This window comes from Macrobrachium rosenbergii, chromosome 14 (assembly GCF_040412425.1).
Source record: "Macrobrachium rosenbergii isolate ZJJX-2024 chromosome 14, ASM4041242v1, whole genome shotgun sequence".
Classification (NCBI taxonomy): domain Eukaryota; kingdom Metazoa; phylum Arthropoda; class Malacostraca; order Decapoda; family Palaemonidae; genus Macrobrachium; species Macrobrachium rosenbergii.
The window spans coordinates 23289645-23300677 of NC_089754.1; the positions used below are offsets into that span (position 1 = coordinate 23289645).

Sequence of the window (11033 nt, forward strand, 5' to 3'; positions counted from 1 at the left end):
CACGTAAGTATATCAGTATATACTTTTAATTTTTATAAAGTGCGTTTAGCCAGATATGGGTGGAGTGTGCTGTTCTGTCCCCCTCTTTCCCTCCCTCCCTCCAGGACGGTAATGCAACTTACTCACACATATCACTCGACTGATAAAACAACTGTTCGCCACTTGATTTTTATGGGGAAGTATTCGTTTTTCATCATTCATTCTCGAGACAATTTTCCAGCCAAGATTATTAGGGTGGTAATCCCTTAATCAAAGGAGCCTTACATTTGTTTACATATTCATTTATTAATAACATGTAGCCTAGCACTGATACATCTTTTTAACATAATTGTAATGTTAAATAAAAGGAGTAGCTACAAATTTGCTCCAGTCAACTATGAGAAATGAGGAATTACCATAGAATCATGCAGTGGCAGCAGACACTTGTATGCAAAAAAAAATCCTTAATTGTTTTTCCTTATAACTCGGCTCGTCATAAAGATATTGTCAGCATTGTATGATTACCACCCTAATATTCTTAGCTGAAAAATGGTCTCAAGAAAGAATGATGAAAAATGAATACTTCCTCATAAAAATAAAGTGAACAGATGTTTTATCAATCAGGTGATTTGTGTGAATAAGTTGTATTGCGGTCTGGGAGAGAGGGAGTGTTAGAGGGAGATGGAACAACACACTCCACCCGCCTTCCCCCCCTCTTGCTCAACTGTAATTCGTTAACCAAGATGCACCACTCTTGGGGTTCCAGCTTAAGTGAATCCATTATAATAACAGCAATGATATTGATGCCAGTGACTTCAGTGAATAAGGAGACAGCTTGAAGTAAAAAGCTGTACAACCAGAACTATCTTCTTTCTAAATACGGTCAATGCAAAAATAAAATTTCCACAAATTCCATTAAACAGATGCTAAACCAAGTTACTTCATATCGTATCTGGCTAAAATGCACTTTATAAAAATTAAAAGTATATACTGATATACTTGCGTGTAATGAAGTAACACGTAGCAGAGTAGGTGTAGTCCAATAAAGTTGACATCTTGCCGTAGTTAACAGCGGGAGAAGCAATTTTCCCGCCACAGCGTCTGGCTGTTCCATTCGCCACCCCAAAAAGGCAGCTTACTGTACATTCAACAATAACAATATCCTATTTCGAATATTAACGGTGTAATTCGCATACAGTAAATTATTAAAATATTATTCAGTTCCAAATGTACACCCAGATGTCCTTTTATTTACCAAAAACTTAAACACAGCGTAACTATTTAAAGCCCGGGATGCAGTGTTACCATGCGCAAGCATCACAGGCGGGTGGACAGATGAAAAAGAACCGACTATAGCTTTAGGCATTGCAGCAAAGGCTGCAATACGAGACTGACGAAAGAATCATATGATTCACATATTATGTGTGTGGATTGTAGAGGGCAGACATGCTCTGATGATTTAAGATGTCAAGAGTGCACAGACTTGAAGAAATGGAAGACTTTCGAATCCCATTTAAGCAAATTGGCTTGGGACAAGAAGAGAAAGGCGACTGCTAGAGCGGAAAGCAAATCTTTAGCTAGTCAGAAATTGGCGATTGCCAGACCCCTCTAACTGTTCAACCTTCTCCGTTACCCAGTTCTCACATTTCTGAACCCAACCCCATGTCCAGCCTCGAGTTGGAAATCAACAAAAGATTAGAGTTAATTGTGGAATCTATTGCGCAGTTGGCGTCTTCTGTGAAGGTCCTTATGGACAAGAATAGTGATCCAGAGTGCCCTGTAGCGCCAAGTGTTAGTGCAGTAGGTGGCTGCTCGGCCCGCCGATTCTCGTAGGCAAATGTACCTGACACACACAAACTCCAAAACCTGGGAGGAGTCAAACTGGAAGTTTAAGAAAAGTTGGTGGGGTCTGCCCATGAGCAGTGTCCCCCGTTCAACCTGTTGAAGTATCCCAGGTTGCAACCAAAGGCTGTTGGGAAGGTCTCTCTGTGGACGTGCATTGTTTATTGGCAAGCTCTGAAGAGTCAAGTCCTAGGTGCCAATGGCGCTTCTCGGACAAGTCTTATCTTTTGAAAAGGCATGCGGTAGAAGTGTCGCATCCTCCACTGCCAGGTGAAGAAACTTAAGGATCCTGAGCGCCCCTCGTGTAGTCATTGGGACAGCCCGGAGCATTTTTCTTCAGATGATCTGCTCTCGGCGCCAAAGCGCCAAGCATATTATGTGGGTTTGAGTCTTAAAAGCTATCTTCTTCCTGGATTGGGCAAGTTAAGGCGATGGGACTTATAATTTATTCTTTTCGCTAATTATACACTTAACTGGCTTCCTTAGTCAACTCCTTCCTGATATCAGTTTACACCCTCATTTAAGAATGAATTTTCCCAGCCAGTCCTATGAAAGTATGCAACTTAAAATGCTGTTGTGATTAAAACAGGTTATTATTGTTCATTAATCATTACCATGTAGTCAGTTTCAGTGCTTTTAATTCATTATAAGGAAATATGTAGGCAAGTCTTTCTGTCAGTTGTATAGGCTAACTGAATCCTACTGAGATGCCTTATAATTAATCAAGAGCACGTCTAAGAAAACCTGAAATTCTAAGAAAGTTTAAACAAAGAAAGCTACAAATCCACCATCATTCATCTGAGGTAAGTGAGCTGTATTTTTCCCAAAAGATAAAAAAATTTGCTGTTAATCAGTAATCAAATTAAGTAATTGTCTTTATTTTCTTGTAAATCAATACATAATGCAAAAGTGAAGTTTTGATGTACATTTTCTTCATTTGAGGTAAAATAAAAGATAAAGCTATCTGCAGACTACAGATTTGGTCTACACTGAAAACTAAATCCTACTTTATGCTGTGAAATGCACTTGAACCCACAGTGGTAAAATTAAAGAAACCTTTTAATGGACTTGAACCAACTAAATATATTATGGTAAATACACTAAGACTTTTGGACACAATTTTCAGTTGCTCTCATGGGAAATACTAAATATATTTATTAAATACATCAAGACTTTTTGACACAATTTTCAGTTAGTTACTCTCATGGAAACATAATAAGCTATTTTTCTTGATGTTAGCAGATGGCAAACTATAACAGAGGAATATGACAGTATGACTGTCAAGGTCACCAGTGTGATACAGCATGTCATTAACGGGATGATGATGATGATGATCTAGAATATCTACGGCGTCTTGGTGGTGTACGAGATCGGGACCTCCTACGTGGCATGGGTGAACGTCGACGCATAGGTGGTGGTGAACGACGACGCATTCTGCAAGAAAATATGCCACTGCTTTAAATAAGTACCAAGCAGTGTAAACTGTATCTTTCCACATACTGTACCTTTTGGAAAATCAATCATTGGTGGTGTAACCATTATACTATACTGTATTTTTATTTACATTTTCTGCTAATCAAACAAAATGTTTTTGAAGCAAAATTATCCCTACCAATGACATGAAGTGAATGGGACCATTTTTGTACTTGACAATTTCAATAACCTTATGATGGTCTTCATTTTGGATAAGGTGGGTTTTATAACCCCACTCAAACAACTGAAATAAATATTAGAATGTTTCAATTACTAATTTTCGTTATATACCAAACCCTTAGTCAATCGAGCTAAAAATATGCACATATATTTCGTTATGTACTTATTTTCAGTTTCAGAACATCAGTTAGCATTAAATACGAAATATGCAATTATTATTTTCACAATATATATTTTTTTTCAATTAACTGGAAGGGCACTTGAAATTACTGACCATGTAGGTAATAAGTATCCTAAAATTACCAGGGAAGCACAATGATTTCAGTCTTCTCTAAAGTAAAGGCACTTGATATTTTATTTTGCTAGAACTTAAACAGAATAGTCTGGTATATTCTCTAGCTTCTAAACCTTCTCTTTCTTCCTTATACATGACTATACTGAGTACATTACTCCTTTTCATCCTCTAATATATCTGTGTCTATTACACTACAAAGCTCAAATGAATTACTGACTTACACAATCAGACCCAAGAAAGAACAAAAAGGGGGATGCAAGTTTATGTTCTGCTATAGTGAACACCTCTTGTGATACTATTTATCATGCTCAATATAAAGATCTTACAACTCTCTTGCAACATCTACATGGCCCACTTTCCTTGGCTGTAATTTTTCTTTGATTCCTTTTCAAACACCGCAAGCTTTGTTTTGCTTGCACAAATTTTCAGTCCTCTCCTATCCAATCCACTCTACCTTATATTAATCACTCCCATGACCTCTCCTTCTGAATCTGCTGTTAACAATAGGTCCTTAGAGCAGCTCACTCTCATTCTGCATTTTTTTCTATCCTTACTATGATAATAAGGGCTTACTGATGATGCCTAGACACCAAAATACTTCAAAAAAATTATTCTGATATACTCAAGATCTTGTGTAATGGAACAATAACATCACTTGCTAGTCTCTTTGGTATCCTCTGCTTTGCTATTGTCCATCTAATTGCTTGTCTTTGCACTTTTTTACCTGAAAAGTATTTGGAATAAAGAATGGGACTTGAAACCTGTGGTTTGACCTTGGACCAGAAATGTTATTTCCTTTGGGGTGTTGGGATTAAAAAGCGAGAGCTTAAGCCTTTTTCGTCACCTGTCAATTTCTTTTGTAAAGCTCCTTGAGGACGAAACAGCAACTACGCTATCAAAAAACAGGTTTTGACGTAGGAAAAACCTATTTTTGGTAGTCGTTGTTGAGTCCTCAACACCCTCCCACTTCCCTGACGAACAGGCATGGGATTTGGGCAAAGGGATCAACCCGCATTGACCAACAGAGAGTAATGGCTCCTTGGTCTTTTAACGGCCCGGTTGTAAACAAGAGGGCGGATGCGCATGCGCAATAGTCACTTCTCTTTCTTGCAGGTTCTTTTGACGTTGGAAAAACTGGGTTCAGCTTCGCTGAAGATAAGGGAAAGTGCCCTCTTATCTTTGAGTCCATTATATACTCCATCATGTGTTATAATGTTAATCATTATGACACAATACCTGGCCAAAAGACCAACTAGAAGATAATTCTTTGATATTAGTTTGGTCACCATGGAAAGTGACTCCTTGAGGACAAAACAGCGACTACCAAAGATAGGTTTTCCTACGTCAAAACCTGTTTTTTTGCAGCTGGCCCTGAAAGGATGTAACAAAGATCCTTTTAGTGCTGCCTAGTGTGCTATGCAAGGCACACTGTAAGTGGTAATACCTGAGAATACCTCATTTATACTGTACTAGGCAAAGTTTGGGAAAATTTATCCCTCCTAATTATTGGTCAATTAAACAATATGAAATGAATATTTATAGCCAACAAATTAATTGAAAATTTATTTTCTATCAATGTTTCTACTTTGAAATGTCCTACAGGCAGATATTTTGTCACCCATTTCGGCCTGCCAAAGATCTGCATGTGCAAATAATATAATCAAAAGAATCCTGCTTATCAAGCCAACTAAAGGTTACCTTGGAGGTGAGCGCCAACGAGGCGGGGGACCCCTTCGCTGCATCATAGGCATTGGAGAACGCCGCCTCATGGGTTGTTGACGAAGAATCAAAACTGGTGCAGCAGTAATCTCTTGTCCATCAATTTGGCCTCCGTCCATATGCTTCATTGCATTTTCTGCATCCTCTGGTTTCTCAAAGTCTATGTAACCATACCCACGTGACATCATTGAATTACCTCGACTGAAAGCATCAAAGTAAATGTATACATTAAGAAATGTAAAATACTGGTCAATGCAGAAACATAAGTTTTGATTAAACTTGTAAATCTGTTTGCATAAAATCTCAAACTGAATTGCTGGTTACCTGTAAATTTGATCTCTTTAACCTCAAACAACTGTACTTTACTTCTGTTCTTTTGTCTTTAGTTACTGTTTTCCTCTTAATATTGAGGAAGGAATAGAATAAATTATTAGCCACTTAAAGTTGTAAAAATAAGCACTGCAGTAAAGTGATTTTTAAAACCTTCAAAGATATGCATTTCATGTAGATTCAGACACATTTTGCTGGGTTATTATATATATATTATATATATATATATATATATATATATATATATATATATATATATATATATATATATATATATATATATATATATATATATATATATATATATATATTATTATATATCCCTTTGATGTTTGCAGTGGACATCAAATTCGAAGTTTAAATTTCTATCTTCAAATTTTCTATGTAATTGCTTGTGTGTGCATTTACCTTCTTATCTTTTTTAATGAAATTTAAGAAAAATCATGACAAAATGTTTTCAATATACATAAAAAATTAAAATATTAATATCAGATATAAAATTATTTTATTCTTGCATTATGTATTGGTTAGACAAATACACTGTGTGAGACAGCTACAGACACAGCATTCATCATCTGAAGTGAACTTGGAAAGCCAAAGTTAAAAAAAGAATTGGGAAAATTTACAAGTGACTCAATACTTAATATAAATAAAACGCGTGCAATTTTACATTAGCAAAGTAATGATTACATAGTTTTATACAATTTCTCAACAGTATTTTGTATATAAAACCACACATTTAAAAAAAAAAAAAGCATACTGAGCATATGATAAACTAAGAAAGTCAAGTTTTCCCAACTCTAACCTCCAGATTATTTCTACACATTAAGTATTTAAGACAAAAGTATCCTGACCTTTTACCTTAACCTTAGAAGTCCATGTCAATGCAGCAAGTGTGCAATCATTTTCTTGTTAGTTACTGTTTTCTATTCCTTATTTTAAACCATCATCTAAAAGTATTTTATTTTTGCATAAAATTATAATGCATAAGTAATGAGAATAGCATAAAAATGTGGCATGATCAGTGTTAATGGCCATGGGGGAGGCGGGGGGTGGGGGGTCAGAACTGCCAAACCAGTCCTCTTTGAAGGGAATTTTGTAGGGGATGAAATTTCCATGGAACATGTTTTTCATGGCCCTTAGGTAAACTAGCTGAAAGCAGGGAGCATGTGATTAAGCAAAGATGCTTTACAAATCTGCTCGATAGAAAGAATACTTCTGTATTTGATATGCACAATGGGATAAACATAATGAGATACACTGTATAGCTTTGAATGTAAGTTCCATACTTTCTGACAGATACAACAGAAATGACTGCATGTGATCTTTTCATTTAACCTTATGAACAATGCCCAGGTATTTGAATGTTTCAACAGGTACTGAGGAAAGACTGTTGATCTTTTCTTAATGGCCTGTTTGATTCTTTAGTCTTAAAGCACTGTTTTTACATGGGTACCATTCACCTTGGTACTGCAATGAGAAAGATAGAGAGAGAGAGAGAGAGAGAGAACATAACCATCACTTGCCTGTTTCAACCTGTACATGAAGGTTCTTTGTTTACAAGGTAACTAACCTGTTTTGCATTTATCTTCTTTACAAAAGCCTACTCTTACCAAAATACCTCTTTTTACCTGTGCTTATGCAAGTAGACAAACTTCAACATAATGAATCCCGATATAGGGTGCATTTTGTCTGCTCTAAATTTAGCATTATTTCCATTTTGCTACCCTTTCTAGTTTTTCTGAATGAATCTGTGATCAAATTATTGCGAAATTATTATTTAAAAGTGAATATCATGTTCTTATATAGGAAAATTAATTCCCGCACTAGGTAGTACAGGAAGTTAATTTTCTTCAACATTTTGCTTCTTTTCTTTAGATACTGTAGATCTTAATTAAAGTACTGAAGATCTTATTTTTGAAAAAATGAATAACATACATACAAATGGTATAAAATATGTACAGTCCAAAACATCTAGCTAAATGGTGGATGCGAAAGTGACAATGTAAAAATGATTAATGTCCTTGTAATCCTATGATTCCCATGTGACTCTCACTTAAGATCTCAATTTTAATGTAATAAAATGTTAGGTTTATTGTATAAAAATTAAAATACAGCAGGTTACACAGATAGAGAGATTCATTGTATAAAGACAGTAGTCTGTAAAGGTGTAATGGCAGTTCACACAATTCATTCTTCTAATTTCCCTGTAATTCTCACAATTTTAACTCAACATCTGCTGAAGAATATACAAAAGGAATATTATGAAGTATTACATGTGTCATTTCTAGGTGAAAGAACTAAGGAAGCCCATTTAATTATGTCAAATGACAAGGACTACTCTGAACCTCATCTTTCATCACTGCAATGTATTCTAAAGTAATATAATTATTAACTCCAGCTTTGGAACTTTGGGATGGTTTTCTCCTTACTCAAACACCTAACCACCTCCTTGCAGTAAGTTAACCTCTCAACTCCACTAACAGGATTCTGAAGCTAGGGTAGAGCCCATTTAAACTACATGGGAAATTACTGTAGGCTTCACTTTTAGGCCAGGTAATAATTGTCCCATTGCTGATTTGGTCTGGGCAGGGTAGAATGCATTACTTGGATATGTGAAATGCACCTAACATAAACTTGTGTCCTGCACTTTCTTTAATGTAATATTTCTTATTACAGCACTTTTTTTATTTTCTGCTTTAACCCACATTAACTTACAATAGATTTTTTCACATAATGTCTTCCCTACAATGACAAAAATATACCAGTAAACTGCACACTGGTCATAATAATTTCCAGAGGGACATGAAACCTCAAACATGAGATGCAACTGCTTGAAATGACTGTGTATTCTAAGTCAATGTTCCTTAAATATAAGTGGAAAACTTACACATCAAGCATAGGCAGATCAACACTTTTCACTGTGCCATAAACTGAGAATATTTCAAGAAGATGCTCTCGATTTACATTGCGTGTTAGACGACCCACATGAATTCTTGTAGGTCGAGGTGTTGGTGTAGGTTTTCTTCTACCACGAGGAGATGGAGATCTGAAACAAAGTATAACAAAACATTTATGAATAGTAATATCAATCAACAAGAATTGCAATCATTACTTTATACATTTGAAATTTTAGAGCCTTCACAATGACTGTCAGCTAATTGCACATGTATTCCAGCATTAATCACAGAATATTGAATTGCAGTTTTTGCCTGTGACTTCCTGCCATAATAATTAAATCATGTTTACCATGGTCTATAAAAACTGAATAAATGAGAATTTGACACAGCAATTAAGTGATGCTACATTCTTACTAGTTTTGCCGCTTCCTCTAACCAACCAAAGTTCAATTTAATGAAAACTATGATCAGACAAAAATGTTATTAATATTAATCTATAAGCCTTCAATTTACTTAGCCTAAAGTTATTAACTGCAAATTTTGATAAATATATCCTAGAAATGCATCAAAACCTTAAGATCTATTAACTAAAAAATTAAACAACTTGACAGCACTACATGTACCAAAAATATTAAAATAAAATTACCTTCCTAGCAAGGGTATGCACAAAATATTGTACAACAAATTATTCAAATTGAAATTTAATGGCTGCGAAAGTACTTTACTACAGATTAGAAAATGTAGCACATTTCTCATGCAAACAGACATCCGCTAATTTCTGTTCTATAAGAAATAAATATTTTCTTCAACTACAAAAATGTTTGTTTTATGAAATTTTTTTGTTTTTGTTTTACAAACTAACCTATTGGCAGTCTAGTGAATTTATTATTTTCCATAAGCCATCACACAGCATGTCAATAACCTAGACGCTCTGATGCCAGTTTTAGTAGCCATAGCCATCATACAGTATCGACCTATCTTACATCTACACTTACTTCTGGTCTGCTCTTTAGCCCACATAACTAAGACAAATCAGTGGACATGGCAATTACATTTCCTTAGCCCAAACGACTGTTTAATGTTTGTGAATACTCTTCTTTGGCCCCAGGCCTAATTCACATCTGAGAACATCTCTTTATTTACATTCCTATTTCAAGTCTGAATATTTGCCTGCCCTATACCCACATGGTTTTAACAGCTACGCTACACCTACATGGTTTTTAACAGCCAAGTAAATATTCTTTTCATCATCAAAACAGCTATTTCAGGTTTGGTATATCTACGATTCCCTTGCCCTCTGTAAGTGTTTTGATCTGAATTTTTCCTTATCCACATGACAATTTCAAGTCTTTGAAACATATTTTCATGGCCTCATACTTTAAGATCTGAATATTAATCTCTTCAGTCCAGATACCTATTTCTGGACTGTGAATGTATTTTTCATTTATTTATGTATGGTAATAACCTCAGGTTAGTATTTATTTATTACCAACCTGACGTTTATAGAAAACAAGAACTGGACCTGATGTGACAATACTAGTCTGCCAAGAATCAAAACAATCAGAAATGCACATATAAACGATGCACCTTAAAGTGTTACCCAAAACACATGCTGATATTCTAAAGTAAACAAAGCTTAATAAAATTTTATTTCATATTTTCTTTTCCTGAACTTTCAATAAATTAGCATAGCATTTATGAAACATCTACTCTGGCTGGAGTAAATGTTTGTCATAATCATTATAGTACTGTTACTTAACAGTCTTTATTTCAATAATAAAATAACTGATGCACAGCAAAAATACAGTAAATTCCCTTGTATCTGATATTTAAACAACTGGAACTCTAAAGCTACTTGCACATTTTCCCTGCAAATGCCACTAAATCAAGTTATCTGGAGAGACAGCAAGGATGCTTGCCTCTTTTTAAAGAAATGCAGAAATTATTTGCATTTGGCATCTCCATAAACAGCTTTTTTTTTTTTTTTTTTTGTTCAAGCAAACATCTACTGTTGACCCTAACTGCCAATCATCAACTCCACTACTGTTCTCTTGTGCACTTGTGTGCTTGCAGATTAAGGTAAACAGAGTCCTCCTCCACTTACTGCCCTCAGTCTCCCCTGCCCATGTTGGATAACTGCAACATGGACATTGAATTTATGAGTGCTAAAATTTGCAAACAAAATTAAAACAAAAAGGAAAATTTTTGGCAAAATATTAGAAAGTATTTAAGGCAAAATATTAGAAAGTATTTAAATGTTTGTGTACCAACATTAGATTTTCAGTAAGTAAAATCAATATAGTGATTGTTTTTTT

The 11033-nt window shown here is 35.1% G+C and overlaps 1 protein-coding gene across 4 annotated transcripts in view; it reads right to left on the reverse strand.

Moving 5' to 3' along the window:
- Positions 1-2683: 2683 nt before the first annotated feature.
- LOC136845783 (RNA-binding protein with serine-rich domain 1-A-like) overlaps positions 2684-11033 on the reverse strand; it is a 75082-nt gene continuing 66732 nt past the window's right edge. For all 4 annotated transcript variants that reach the window (XM_067116099.1, XM_067116097.1, XM_067116100.1 and 1 more), the window contains 3 exons: positions 8709-8867; positions 5468-5689; positions 2684-3255 (listed from right to left, as the gene is read on the reverse strand). In XM_067116099.1, coding sequence (XP_066972200.1) covers positions 3132-3255; positions 5468-5689; positions 8709-8867 — 505 coding nt within the window. In that variant the 3' untranslated portion in view covers positions 2684-3131. The remainder of the gene's footprint in view (positions 3256-5467; positions 5690-8708; positions 8868-11033) is intronic.